Genomic DNA, 15,436 nt, shown 5'->3' on the forward strand with positions numbered 1-15,436 from the left:
CCTACAAAAGGCAAAGAAACAAGACAAAAATTCTGCATAAATGTCTAATCACTGTGTTGTGCACCTGAAACTAATGTATTATAATATTGTATGTCAACTGTAATTGAAAAAGTTTTAAACATTTAAAAAATTTTTAAATTTTAAAAATTCTGTAAATCATAACCATTGGTTTTCATTCTCCAGGCTTCTTTCCCCACGAGGAATTAAAATACACATGTTCAGAGTATGTTTAAAGTGAAACTGTTATTAACCCAATGCTTAAGACAAATTTCTTTTAGACATAGTTGATTTTTTTTTTTTTTTTGCTGTTGTTATAATAAAGTTCCTTTCTTGCTTACTGTCTTGCAAAGACTTTTTCACTTCTTGATAAAGAAGAACAAAGGTCACAGATCCATGATGTGTGCCTTCTCTTTGTAGCAATGGGCTGTGTATCTCTTTGCACTCAATTTCTGCAGGTAAGGAATTTTGTTTTTAAATAAGTGATTTAGCTATTTCTCCGCTTTTCATATTAAATTATCATTAAAGACTCCTTTACGTTTTAGGGATATGCTTTTGCTAAATCCGGGGAACTCCTCACAAAAAGGCTACGTAAATTTGGTTTCAGAGCAATATTAGGGCAAAACATTGGCTGGTTTGATGATCTCAGAAATAGCCCTGGAGCACTGACAACAAGGCTTGCTACAGATGCTTCCCAAGTTCAAGGGGTAAGCTGTGGGTAGGGTGGAGGGTGTGTTCTAGGGTTGGTGTAACTGGGATAGACTTTCTTTTGAGCCTTCAGATAATCACCAGTATATTTTCTATGGAATAGAACCCCATGGGATTGGGATATCCAAGAAGCACATTGCCTCCCCTTTCCAATGCTGACGAACATCACCTAAAACGGACAGTGTCTCAGAGGCAGTGACCAGAATCATTGTTATGGCATAAATCAAAATATATTGGGAATTTGGATTTCTTCTGAGTCGAGCGATTAAGAACTCTCCCGAGATTCCTCTCTCATCATTTTTAGGCTCAGAGGCTCAGATTTCACAAAACTTAATAGCACCCCCTAGAAGGTGGAAGCAAAGAGTGTGTGGAAACAGCTTTCCTTACCTCCGTGTCCAGGGTCCAGTTAGTCTTAGGTAAAGAGAAGCTGTTCTGAGCAGCTCAGTCAGGAAATTGAGGGAAAGAAGTAAATGATTGCTACCTAGAATCTTGAACTTCAAAGAGCTGTCTTGCTGACTAAGGGAGACTAAGCTGTGGTTTTTAAACCCCAGAACCTGCAGCCTTGTTCAGGGGACTTACATGTATAATTACACCTTTATAAAACCAGGCATTTAGATTAAAGTGACCAGAGTCAAGTTTGCCTCTCAGCACCTGTATTCGCTTTCTATGAGAATGTAAAAAGAAAAGAAAAGAAAAATAATGATTTGTTTGTGATGTTCTTGGAAGAAAAACTCTTTGGGTTGATGTGCTGTATTTCTTGACCACTACAAGTTCAACCAAAAATATGGACAATGCTACAGGAGAATTTCAAAGGAACATGGAATTCTCTGACTCAAAGGAAAATCCTTATTGGTTCTTCTAGGCTTTTTCTATGTACACATGTGTTTCCTACAGACTTTGGGTCACATTAGATATTACTTTGTAATCTTTCATTTTTTCCCTAAAACGATCTGATATGAGCTAATTTTTGGTCATTATTCTTCTACAATAGATTATTAACGGCTGCAAAATTCATCATTTTAATGTATGATCATTTCTTAAAGAATTCCCTATTTAAAATTTCCCCTGCTTTTCTCCCTTGTAAGCAATCTGTATCATTTTATGTCAAGAGTGGCACATCCTTTATTATTATTTTTTTAGTTCTCAAATGTAATTATTGGACTATACTCAGAGTAAAATAATTTTTAAAACTTTTAATATGCCTTGTCTTACTGCTTAAAGAAAGTCGATACCAATTTCACTCTTATCACCTGAGCGTTCTAGTGTCTAGTTCACCTTATTGTTGAATTTAGGTTAAATAAATAAACTATAATCTTACCTCTTGTATTCTTGTGTCCCTCAGTCTGCAAGAGACTTTTAAAGATTATTTGCTTTCACTAGAATTCAGATATTAACAGCTAATCATCTCATAAAAATTTTACTTATCCTTTAAAAAACAGTTTCTAAGAGTTTTTCTAATAAACTATTTAAAAATGAAATTACTAATTCAGGTCAAATTTATTTTAGTATCGGTGTGGTATAGAAATTTGATTTTTTTTTTCCCTTTCAAGTTGGGTAGAAAATATTCCAAAAATATTTAATATAGATTCCATTTTCCATTGATTTGAATCCTTTTGCCCATTGTGAATATTGACTTCCCATGTACACTTAGAACTATGACGTGGGTATTCTTTATTCTCTTTCATTGATCAATTTCATTTATTCTATACCAGAACTTTATAGTTTTAATTATTATAATTTTATGATACATTTTTGTTATCTGGTAAGGTAGATCTCTGCATAGTAATTTTTCCCTTCAAAAATTTTCCCTTATCTATTCCTGGACATTAATTATTCTAAGTGTACTTTAAAATTATCTTGACTTCTTCAAAAATTTTATTTTGATTCTCTCAAGGAAAATAGAAAACCATAAAGCATACTTGTTGGGCTACATAAAAATTTATAACTTTTGTATAAACAAATGACAAACTAGATAAATATTTATATCAAGGATTAATATACCTAATACTCTAATATGTACAGTACTCCTAAATTTGATAAGAGAACAAAAATCAAGTAATAAAAAAGTTTAAAAAATCAGTATATGGACAGGCAATCCTCCCCGCACCAAAAAAAGAAATGTAAGAGGACAAATAACCAATGAAGAATCATTCAACTTCATTAATAGAGCAATTCTAATAAATTAATGAGATGCCATTTTCCACCTATCAACTCAATAAAAACTATCATGTATGATAATGTCCTGTATTTTTGAAAATGAGGAGAAACTGCCACTTACACAGTATGAATTCTTTCAACATTTTTTAGAGAGTATTCAGGTAGGTAAAACCCCCTGAGCAAAATTCACATATTAGTAAATCCTTTCCTATAGTGTGACAATGTGCATTCAAGGATATTTTTTATATTGTTCAAAAAATTAATAAAATTTCCTGGAAACATCTTGAATATTCACCAATAGGAAAATGGTTGAACAAATTATGATACATTTGTACTAAAGAATATTAGGCAGCTATTTTTCAAAGTATTACGTATTATGATCTGGAGGGATGGTTATGCTATACTAAGTGAAAAATATAAAAGTACAATGTAACATGCAGAGTATGATCCCTTTTTTTGTAAAAATAAATAAATGTTTATGTATATTATTGTGCATGTATTCTATTATGTGTCTTAGGTATCATTACTTTTAAAATATTTTTAAGTATAAATTGAACAAAATGTAAAAGAAAACAAAATAATAATCCCAAAATAAAACCTGAACTGTTTTTCAAAACTCTATAATGGCTGATACTCTTTGCCAACCAGAAATTCTTGTAAAAGAAATTGTGGTACGATCTACATAACATAAAATTTATTGGTTTAATAACTTTAAGTGTACAATTCTGTGGCATTAAGTACATTCGTGTTGATATGCAACCATCCCCACTATATTCAGAACTTTTTCATCATTCTAAATAGAAACTCTGTACCCATTAAATAATAACTTCCCATTGCCCCCTCTCTCCACCCTTGAATAACCACCAATCTACTCTGTCTCTATGAATTTGACTATTCTAGAAAATTCATATAAGTAAAATCATACAAAATTTGTCCTTTTGTGATTGGCCTGTTTCACTTAGCTTAACGTCCTCAAGATACATCTATATTGTAGAATGTGTCAGAATTTCATTTTATTTTTAAAGTTGAATAATATACTATTGTGTGTATACACCAATTTTTGTTTATCCATTCATCCATAGATGGGCATTTCACTATTGTGGATAATGCTGCTATGAACATAGATGTTGAAATAAGAAATTCTTAATTTAGATTTTCCTCCTGTCTTTAAGGGAGTAAGTACCAACACATAGGAATTCTTTGGACCACAGAGGATCTATTCCATTTGAGTCTTCAATATAGTATGAAGATGCAGATTATTCTTAGCACTTATGGTTACTTAATATCTTACCTTTGGTTATTTTATGTTCTTTGTCTTAAATAATGCTGAAGTCTCTTTAATTTTGACAGATAGTCATGTTGTTGTACCCATCCAAGTGTTTTCTACACAGAAGGCACCAACCTTTGGCCACATTTGCATAGCTGCAATTGAAATGAAGACTTAGAACCATCAAATGCTTTTGATTAGCATAGATAATAATTACCACAGTGGTCCAATCTTCACCCATATTAGCATTAAGTCTATTTTGTCCATCTGTGTTGATCAAACAGCTATGTATTAAGGTAGCATGTAACTTTTTACCAGTGAGCAGGCTAACTTCAGTGAGAAAGCAGTATCTTATAATGGTCTTGTATGAACTTCAAAACTGTAATTATAGAGCGAACATCAATCTTCACTGAATAATAAGTAATATTACCATAAGGCCAATGCCTGGGTATTTTCAAGCAAGCCAAATGCATAGATACCTGACAACATGCTGCCCATGCTTAGGGCTGAATTAATCTCACATTGACTGCTCCAGCTGTGACACCCATGAAATGAGATTAGTCAACAGACGAGTTTCCAAGAAGCTGTGAATAAAATGGACTTTTATTGATCCAACCTTCAAATGCATTACAGGAGCTCATTATTTAAAAGAATCTACCTTTTTAAATATAGAACTACCATATGACCCAGTAATTCTATTCCCAAAAGAATTATATTCAAAAGAATTGAAAGCAGGAACACAAACAGATATTTGTACACCAGTGTTCATAGCAGCATTATTCATTGCAGCCAAAAGGTAAAAATGCCCAAGTGTTTATCAACAGATGAATGGATAAATAAAATATGGCATATACATATTATACATGCAACCAAATATTATTCAGCTTTAAAAGGAATGATCCAGAAATTCTACTTCTTGGTATTTATCCAAAGAAAAAGAAAACACTAATTCAAAAAGATATATGCACCCTTATGTTCATTGCAGCATTATTTACAATAGCCAAGATATAGAAGCAGCCTAAGCATCCATTAACAGGTGAATGGATAAAGCAGATGTGATATATATGTAAATATTACTCAGCCATAAAAAAGAATGAAATCTTGCTATTTATGACAAAATGAAGGGTATTATGCTAAGTGAAATAAGTCAGACAGAGAAAGACAAATACCATATGATTTCACTTATATGTGAAATCTAAAAAGCAAAACAAATGAACAAACAAACAAAACAGAGACAGATTCATAGATACAGAAAACAAACTGATGGTTGCCAGAGGTGAGCGGGGTAGGGGAATGGGTAAAATAGATGAAAGGAATTAAGAGGTGCAAACTTTCAGTTATAAAATAAATAAGTCACAGAGATGTAATGTACAGCATAGGGAATATAGTCAATGATATTGTAATTACTTTGTATGGTGACAGATGGTTACTAGACTTATGGTGATCATTTTGTAAATGATTTAAATGTTAAATCACTGTGTTGTACACCTGAAACTAATATAATATTGTATGTCAACTGTGCTTCAATTCAAATAAAAAGAGATAAAATTCTAATTATGCTACAGCACAAATGGACCTTGAAAACATTATGATTAGTAAAATAAGCTAGACACAGAAAGATATTCTATGATTCCACTTATATGAGGTATCTAGACTAGACAAATTATAAAGACAGAAAGTAGAACAAAGATTATCAGGATGGGGAGAGGGAAGAAGGGGGATTTTTAAAAAAGATTTTTATTAAAATATAGCTCACATACAGCATTGTATAGTTCCAGGTGTACACCATAGTTATTCAACATTTATATACCTAAAGAAGTGATCACCATAATATGTTAACAACCACCTGACACCATACAATGTTATTACAATATTATTGGCTATATTCCCTATGCTGTACACCACATCCATGGAGGATTATTTTTTAATAGGCACAGACTTTTTGTTGGGGATAATGAAAAGGTTTGGGGTATAGATGGTGTTGGTGATTACCCAACACTGGGAATGTATTTAATGCCACTGAATTGTACACTTACAAATGGCTAAAAAAATAAATGTTATATATATTTTATCATAACAATTTTTAAAAATCTATTTTTTTTTTAGCGTAAGATAGCCTTCAATATCAGTTAAAAAAAATGATACTTGGTAAAAAAAAAAGATTGTGAGCGTGAGGTTGATTGATTGCTTTTGACTTGCAGGCTGCCGGCTCTCAAATTGGGATGATGGTCAATTCCTTCACTAACATCACGGTGGCCATGATCATTGCCTTCTTCTTTAGCTGGAAGCTAAGCCTAGTTGTAGTGTGTTTCCTCCCTTTCTTGGCTTTATCGGGAGCCATACAGACCAGAATGTTGACAGGATTTGCCTCTCAAGACAAGCAGGCTCTGGAGACTGCAGGACAGGTAATCTTACAGATGCAATTTTCAGACTGCTAACAGCTGGGTGGCTGTCACACAAACTGTAAAGATTGAGTATGTAGTACAAAGAGACTTAAGAAAGCTGATAGCCTACAAACATTTATGATCAGCAACTTCCTACTAGCTCTTTTCATATGTGCCTCTGCCCAAAGGTTGTGACAATAAAGCTCTGATGGAGAGGTTGAGTGGGTATAAACAAATTTGGGGGCGTGCTGCCCACAAAGAGAGGAGTTGTCATCTTTTTAATGGGACACACTTTTAATTTTCACACTTCAGTGTCTACTAGACTTGCAGCAAATGTCTTCCTGAAAGAGAACCATGTGTTATAGTGTAGGTTTCAAATACACTCAGGTTTTAGCTCTGCGCTTTGCAAAGTATGTTCTAATTAATATCTGGTTATCAGGGGTAAATGAGGGGACGATGGCATGGACATTTATCAGGTATAAGAAATCACACACACAAGTGTATACACCCTCACTTTTTAAACAAATTTATTATAATTTAGGTTTTGTCTTTTATAAGAGAGGGAATGAACACTGTGTAAGTAGGCAGAAACTAAAAGGATTTCACTTGCCAATGGTTGAAAGTAGCCCACCTTTGTGTCTTTTTTTAGAATCAGATCCTAATTCAGAAAGAATAATTATTTACCCTAGAGTATGGATTGAAACAAATACAAATTCATAGTATAGACTAAAGTAAACTTTCACTTAATTTTAATTTATCTTAAATAATATTTGGTCAGATTAATTTTTAAGAAAATGGAAGCTAATATTCTAAATTTATATTATTAAACAATCTTTTGTCTCAGAAGACATCTAAAAATACCATTTTAGACATTTTAAATGAATCAACAAAGAAGCTAAAAACTTTCAAGGATAATCACGTGTACCTTTCCCTTCCTCTCTCTTCCACAAGTGGAGGCAACAAAGCCATGTTGGTATTAAGTAGAACTTGAGTTGAACGGATGGAATGTCTTATGTCTAGTTGAGTTGGTCTCCAGCAACTTCTTTGTGTTCCCAGATGATGCCTTCATCTCTGATTTGTACTGCATTCTGCCATTTTCACCAGATGTAATCCATGTAGCAGCTTAAAAGTCAGGAAAGTAGTTATCTCTGCTCTTTTATTACTCTTTTTCATTCTTCAGATTACTAATGAAGCCATCAGTAATATCCGCACTGTTGCTGGAATTGGAAAGGAGAGGCAGTTTATTGAAGCGTTTGAGAGGGAGCTGAAGAAACCATTCAAGACAGCCATTCGAAAAGCAAATATTTATGGATTCTGCTTTGGTTTTTCCCAGTGCATAGTGTTTGTTGCTAATTCTGCTTCCTACAGATATGGAGGTTACTTAATCCCCAACGAGGGGCTCCACTTCAGCTACGTGTTCAGGTGAGGACTGTTGGCCAAGCTCATAAAAGATCAGCACTGGTTCTATTACTTTGTTAGCTTTTGCCACTTTTGCCACTGAATGAACCATCCCAAGCTTGGTGTCTTGAACAGCTGGGATTTATTATTTCTCAAGATTCTGTGGATTCTTGGGGATGGTTCTTCTGGACTGAACCAACTTAGGCTTCTGAGTGCACTTCTGTCTCCACGGGGCCTCTCTTGCAGGTGAGCTTATTTTCTTCCAGGTATTACAAATGAGAGCAAGACCTAATGTGTAAGAACTTTTTAAATCTCTGCATGCATCACATTTTCTAATATGTCTTTGGCCAAAGAAAACCGCACAACCAAGCCCAGATTTTAAAGACTAGAGAAATGGAATCTACTTTTTGATGAAAGGATCTGATATGTGTTTCTCTTTTATTTTCACACTCACAACACTCCTGACACTTGATGGAAGTCTACATTCAACTTCCCTCTGAAATTATCTGCTTGGAGAGAGTGTCAGATCCCACAGGTTAAGGTCTTGGTCCTACAGGCAGCCCACCCACCGCTCTCAGATCCCTCAGGGCCCTACCCTTTCCTGGAGGTGAACTCCTTGATCACTCTAGATTTAGGAAGTTCCAAGGGTTTAGGAGCTCTGAGCCAGCAGCTGGGCAAAGACCAAATACATGTTTCTTATTATAAATCACAATATCACAGAGTAGTAAAAAAGTCATATTACAAAGGAGTGTGTACAGAGTTAATAGGATGGATTAACCATTTATCAGTGGTTAACCAGTCTACCATATCGGTTAATGCTGAGAAAATCTAGAGGCCCATTTGAGGTGGGTCACAGAACTATCTTATTTGAATTCTATTTTGTGCAAAGAGGGCATGTTTCCAGCTGACTCCTCCTAGGTAAAGACAGCAAAAGCCAGTTCAGGGGAATTATCTTTCTTTCTTATAGCCAGAATCTGCTGTTCCAGTAAGATTAACTTTGAGTCCAGTTTCTCACATTTCCAGAGGCGAGAGCCTATGTATGTCAGGGCACCAAGAGATTGGTGCTCATGTATGTGGGTGTGGTGTGGTGGGGTGGGGAACATTAGAGGGCTGAGGGGAGATGGACTGAGAAAGCCTTGGAGGGCATTAGGAAAAGTGGTGCCAATAGAATCTGTTATTCTGGGTTCATTCTCACTCGTCATGAATTCTGGCTTCCCGCCTTTAATCTTTCTTCTGGAAATATAGAAGAAATTTTTTCTCCTGCCCTGCTATACTCTTCCCAAGCAGGAAAGTTTATTTTCTAAATTTATGACATTTTTGAGCTACTAAACTCAGTAATCGCAAACTGTTGACTCGTTTAGTTTATGTAAGATTTTTGAAGAATTATTTGCCAACATGTAAAAATTCTGAGGCTACAGAAAACTCCCAATTTCTAGCTTCTCTTTAAAAACCGAGAGATCACCTTCCACCATCTCCCATTTTATTCCAGTTGCTTTTCATTGCTTTAAGCTTTGGATTGGGCTTCTGGAGATGTTTGGGTTTGCAAGTCTGGCCTAAAACAATTTCTGCTTATGAACTGAGGAGTAAAACACACAGACACTGCCCTGCCACCACCACTGAGGCAGGCCATCTATGCATGGCAGAGCAGACGGACAAGATTGCAGGGTGCATCTCGCATCATAGTCTGTACGGCAACAGAACTATCTCTCACCATGTTTATCTTTCATTTATCACTCATTCACTCATTAATTACTTGCATGTTGAAAACAGTTAGAGGCTGGGCCAAGGAGAAGGATACAGGTGATTGTATCCTGTCTGAAGCATGAATTACATATATGCTTGGTACGGATAGATCGATGCTTATATCACCAATTGTTCTCTTTTACGCACTTATAATAGATTCAAAGAATGTTAGCATTGTAAAAAAAATCAACCCAATCTGGTGATCTCTCCTCTTCTCTTTCTTTTTTCTTTTTTTCTTTGAAGAAGTTTTAAAGAAAAATTTTAAAAAGAGACTATAGTAGTTGAAGCAGGGTTTGGAATTCTGAGCCCCTCTCCATCCTTGTTCAATCCTCTTCTCACCCTTTCTTCATAGAACAAAGGCAATTTGAAAACTGCTCATCTCTCCAACCCCACATTTCCAGGCAAGTCTGAAGTGATCTGCCTAGGCCACTCAGTTTCTTTCCAAGCAGAACCAGGGCTGGATGCCCAAACTCCTGCCTCATAGGCCGACACACCAACCACACAACACCTCTCTCCACCTGGGTGTCTGTTTGATTGCAGGGTGATCTCTTCAGTTGTACTGAGTGCAACAGCTTTTGGAAGAGCCTACTCTTACACCCCAAATTATGCCAAAGCTAAAATATCAGCTGCACGCTTTTTTCAACTGTTGGACCGACAACCCCCAATCAATGTATACAGTAGTGCAGGTGAAAGATGGGTAAGTACTGGGATGGGGGTACGAGGGCAATGGGAGAGGGTTGTGCTTATGTGTGTGTGTGCATAATAGCCATTGGGGCTGGTCATACAACACCACTTAGCTTCTAAATTCCTGCAGTATACCGGTTCAGTCATATGTACTCAGAATGGACGGACAGTAGATTATAAATGTAAATAAATGAAATAAATTAGCATTAAAAAGTATTCAGAAAGCCAGCATTTGAAGAAGGCAATGATATGCAGTGAATGCTAAATTCTAAAACACACTTAGTTCCAGAATAACGAAGCTACCCAAACACCATGTGTTCTATTGATGTTCTGGTATGGAATGTTGAAAACCAGTTCTTCCTTTCCAATAATATGATTTAATTCACGTTTATCCGAATTCAAGTTTCAGCTCCTATGGACTCCCAGAAAATTAATTTGGTCATAACAAAATAGCTTTTCTTCTAATTGATAGTCCCCACTGGTGTTTTTTAATCTTCCCTGCCTATTTTTTAATATCCAGTGTATTCAAGAGAGCAAAACAAACCAAACCTTAATAAAGCTAAACTAAATTCAGAAATCTTTTTAAATTGGTCTAATGACCTGTTTCTCCTTCAGCTCAATAAAACTACAGTCCCTGTGTGGTCTATTATCCATTTCTAGAATTCATAATTCAGATAGTACAACTGGAGGTATTTGTCTTTGCAATATGGGGTTTAAGTAACTGTTTTTAAGTCATTTCAAGTGTAACGCTATTATTTTAAATCTTTGAGGAAACGGATCTGAAGAGGTTTGGACAGTTACTGGCTTCTGTGATGTAATCATATCTTCTAACTATTGCCTTCCATTTGACCTTCCTCCATAATGTCAAGTAATGTATGACAAGGAATTCACCTTAGGTTAGAATGAGAATAAGACAGCTAATGTTTTTAATTTCACGGCTTAAGTCTTCCTTTATTTTACACCTGCTAGATAGGGAATAGAATGCCATTTTATTAAGTTGCTGTCTTTAGACTTTGCTTTTTGGCAGCATTGGTGTTAAAGTTTAAGATTCAGAAGGTATATTTCGATATTCTAGATTCTAGTAGGAGTACATATATAATTCCAATCTTTCCATCCACAGGACAACTTCCGGGGGCAGATTGATTTTGTTGACTGTAAATTTACATATCCTTCTCGACCTGATATACAAGTTCTGAATGGTCTCTCAGTGTCTGTTAGTCCAGGACAAACACTGGCATTTGTTGGAAGCAGTGGATGTGGCAAAAGTACCAGTATTCAGCTACTGGAACGTTTCTATGATCCTGATCAAGGGAAGGTGGTAAGCAAATGCTTTTGAGAATTTTGCTTTCTGCAGAATATCTCCAACCCCTAAAAGCGATTTTCAAGATCATGCCTTGCCAGACTCACTCCAAAGCGCTTGCCTCGGACACTCACCCTATGGATAGTTTCCAGTACTAGTCATTTGCTGCTTGGCCTGATTCTACCTCACATTTTTAATATCATATTCTTCCCAGTTCCAGATGGCCTTCTGACTGTTAGGCAAAGAAAACTGGGCACAATGCAAAGCTAGAGATGAGTGTATTTAACAGAAGCATTCACTTACCCGTAAATGGAGCAGAAAGTGCAGGCTAATCAGGAGACTAATGACTGAGAACGGAAAAAGTGGGGGTGATAAGGAACACAGCGATAAACAAGCAAGAGGATTTAGTATGAAAAACCTGAGACAATCCTGGTTCAAGAAGCTTAAGTCTAAATAATATAAGCAACTCAAATTGGTAGTCATGCTCGAAAAAGCTTTGGCACAAATATTTAAAAAATCGGTGGATTGCTTTGTTGCTTATTTTCCACAGCATTTCTTTCTCTTTTCTCTCCTTTTCTTTTTTTTTTTTCTTTCCAAATAATATATACAGAGGAGCACAAAATAAAATAAGAAATATTTGTAATAAAGAACAACTTTTTATTCTACTTTTGTCACCCCCCCCCACCCTTCATTTCTCTGTTCAAATATCCCATATCTTCCTTTTTTTTTCCTTGGTTTTCACTCTCATTATTTGGAGTGTATTTTTTAACCACAGATTTTTTTTTTTGATCTCCCAGTGATTACCTCTCTAAATAATATGCTTATGTTGCTGTTTCATGATTTAACAAATTTAGACTCTGTTGACTTATTCCCGAGCAATGGAAATTTAGCATACCCACACCACTCTCCCTCCTTACCCACCTCCTCCCAATATAGATATGTCACTTCAAAAAGTTCTATTTATAAATTTAACTAATTCACATTTTTTCCCCCACCACCTGTAGTTAACATCTCTTGAATTCTCCCTTTCTAAGATGAGAATATTAGCCATTCTACCTTTATTTCACTTCTTCCTTCCTCTTTTTACCTGTCAGGTCCTGATACCTACACTTCCATATGATTGAGAAGACAAAATGCTTACATTCTGTTTATAACATTTATTATCTTTCATGCTTCCACTCTATGCTGATTCTACAAGTTAAAAATAGATTGACAACTTTCATTACGATTAGGTAAATATTGTTCATCCCATAGTCAAGTATTGAGGCACATTATCATTATATTTTCTTTCTTGATTGTTTTTATGAAAGGCTTTATTTTCTCGCATTCTTTTCCTTTATAAAATCTTTATATTATTCCAATGTTTCTATCCTGCTACCTATTAATGAGGGACCTACTTCTTTCCCTCATTTCTGCCACTGCCTGAACTAATTAGAATCAGCATTTGCTGAACAATTGTCACCCTGTGAGTTTCCTGCAATATTTTCTTAGATTAGGTCCATCATTTCTTAGTTCTTATATCTTCCTCTTTCTTGGTGTTCACTCTCATTATGTTGGAGTACATCCACAAGTAGTTTTCTAAGAAATAATTCAGAGGCGTGGGTCCGAAAATGTTTTATTCTGCTCTACACTTGACTGATAGTTTAATCTTAATATTTTAAAAAAGGCCTTTCTGATTTCTCTAAATAATAGAATCTTCACTGCAATGAGGGTTGATAATATTATGAAGAGAAATACTGAGAAATACTCGAAAGAGGCAGCTAAAGATTCCCTTGCATAAAGCAAAGCAAGGAAATAAGCAGATATTGGTAGAATCCAGGAAATTATAAAAATAAGGAGTAAGACTTGACTATAATTTAATTTTAATTTTAGGTATAAAGATTTTAAGTTTTTGAAAGTATTAGGTGACTGATGAACCTAGAAAGCACATTGCACTGAGGGTCTGATTTCTGCAAAGGAGAGGACCCAGTTTCCCCAAATGTCAGATCTATCATGTCTACCACCCAGGTAGATTGTGAACTACGTGATATGCAGAGACCTGAATCCTTCATGTTTGACCTCTTTGACATTAACACATATATTAAGTATATTTCTCTGAATGTGCTCAGTGAATGTTCTGGTCAGAGGTAGAAAGCAATGCCCATGAAGAAATCAGTGTGATTCTTTACCTTTCACAGACATAATATGTTTTGTTATATTATTGAAAAACATTTCTACAAACATTTTTTAGTAGACAAAAATACCACCTTTTACGCAATTAAAAAAAATCCTCTTTGCCCTTAAGGAAGCTACCAAATGCAGGTATTCAAACTTTTCAACATTTAATTGGATACCTATGATGTACAGTACTACATTAGGCCCTGGGGGAAGTTTTAAGGAGTGTGAAGTATGTCTTCTGTCTTCTAGGAGCTTGCAATACTGACACATGTACAATAGTTAGCAAACGTTTTCAGTATTTAAGTATTAAATTGTGTTTTGCAGACTGTATACTATATTACTATGGAAAATGAGTAAGAGAAGATAAACGAAAGCTAATTGTTGATGAATGCACTATAGTTTTTCTTCTTTGCTTTTTTCATTGCCAAGAAATTATCTAAAATATAATATGTTCACACTATTTAATGTAATGTTTTTTTCTGAAATTGTAGGGCTAAATATTTCACAGTAGTATGTTAGACATGCTGTATCTTCACTGTTCTAGGGCTTTTAAGTGAACCAGCTCAAATGGTAGGTATTTGAGTTCCTATACTTAACTGCCTAACTAGGCTGTGAGTTCCTAGAAAACAGAAATTACCTTTTCTTTATTTAGTAGAGAAAAGATTGCCTTGCATAGTGCCTTGTGGTGGGTAATTCAATATATATTTGTTGATTGACCAAGTGAATAAATGTACTTTCTTACTTTGGTCTATCATCTCAGTTATTCAGAGGTTAGTGTCAGTAAAATCAAGGAAACAGTTTTAATTCTCATATTGCCCAATAGCTTTACATAGAAAAACCCTTTTCATAACCCAGGGAGTCTCAAAATTAAGTAATTCTGCAAACTTGTGAGCAGCGGTCCCCAACCTTTTTGGCACCAAGGACGGGTGCTCCTATGAGAATCTAATGCCTTATGATCTGAGGTGGAGCTGAGGCGGTGATGCTAGCGCTGGGGAGCGGCTGCAAATACAGATGAAGCTTTGCTAACTCGCCCACCGCTCACTTTCTGCTGTGTGGCTGTGGCCTGTGGCCTAACAGGCCACACACTGGAACCAGGGGTTGAGGACACCTGTCATAGAGCATATGCTGCACCAAAGTATAAGGGGAAAATATTTTTTGACAGCATACTGTCCTGTGTGCTTTTCTCATTTCTACCACCCACAGAGCTAGAGTTTGGGAAACAAACAAACAAAACCATAGTCTGATCATAACTTTGACACTATTCCTGATAGACACCACCTCCAAAGGTCAATTGCAATATAATTTATTTCCAAATGTCCTGGGACTGTTGTCTCTTAAACAAAGCAAATGTCCTATATAACACTGGTTACAGAATATAAACTTTCCTCATTGCTGGAAATCTGAAACTCAATGTCTTGGTTGTCATCTCTGTTGGCAGATGATAGATGGGCATGACAGCAAAAAGGTAAATGTCGAGTTTCTCCGCTCGAACATTGGGATTGTTTCCCAGGAGCCAGTGCTGTTTGCCTGTAGCATAATGGACAATATCAAGTACGGGGACAACACCAAAGAAATTCCCATGGAAAAAGTCATAGAAGCCGCAAAGCAGGCTCAGCTGCATGACTTCGTCATGTCACTCCC

At 35.7% G+C, this 15,436-nt stretch overlaps 1 protein-coding gene across 1 annotated transcript in view; it reads left to right on the top strand.

Moving 5' to 3' along the window:
* ABCB11 (ATP binding cassette subfamily B member 11) overlaps positions 1–15,436 on the top strand; it is a 78,986-nt gene that overhangs the window by 56,883 nt on the left and 6,667 nt on the right. Inside the window, exons 18-23 of the mRNA XM_011360129.1 lie at positions 351–455; positions 543–704; positions 6,331–6,534; positions 7,694–7,935; positions 10,195–10,351; positions 11,459–11,656. Coding sequence (XP_011358431.1) covers positions 351–455; positions 543–704; positions 6,331–6,534; positions 7,694–7,935; positions 10,195–10,351; positions 11,459–11,656 — 1,068 coding nt within the window. The remainder of the gene's footprint in view (positions 1–350; positions 456–542; positions 705–6,330; positions 6,535–7,693; positions 7,936–10,194; positions 10,352–11,458; positions 11,657–15,436) is intronic.

The sequence above is a fragment of the Pteropus vampyrus genome, unplaced genomic scaffold (assembly GCF_000151845.1).
Source record: "Pteropus vampyrus isolate Shadow unplaced genomic scaffold, Pvam_2.0 Scaffold2, whole genome shotgun sequence".
Taxonomy (NCBI): domain Eukaryota; kingdom Metazoa; phylum Chordata; class Mammalia; order Chiroptera; family Pteropodidae; genus Pteropus; species Pteropus vampyrus.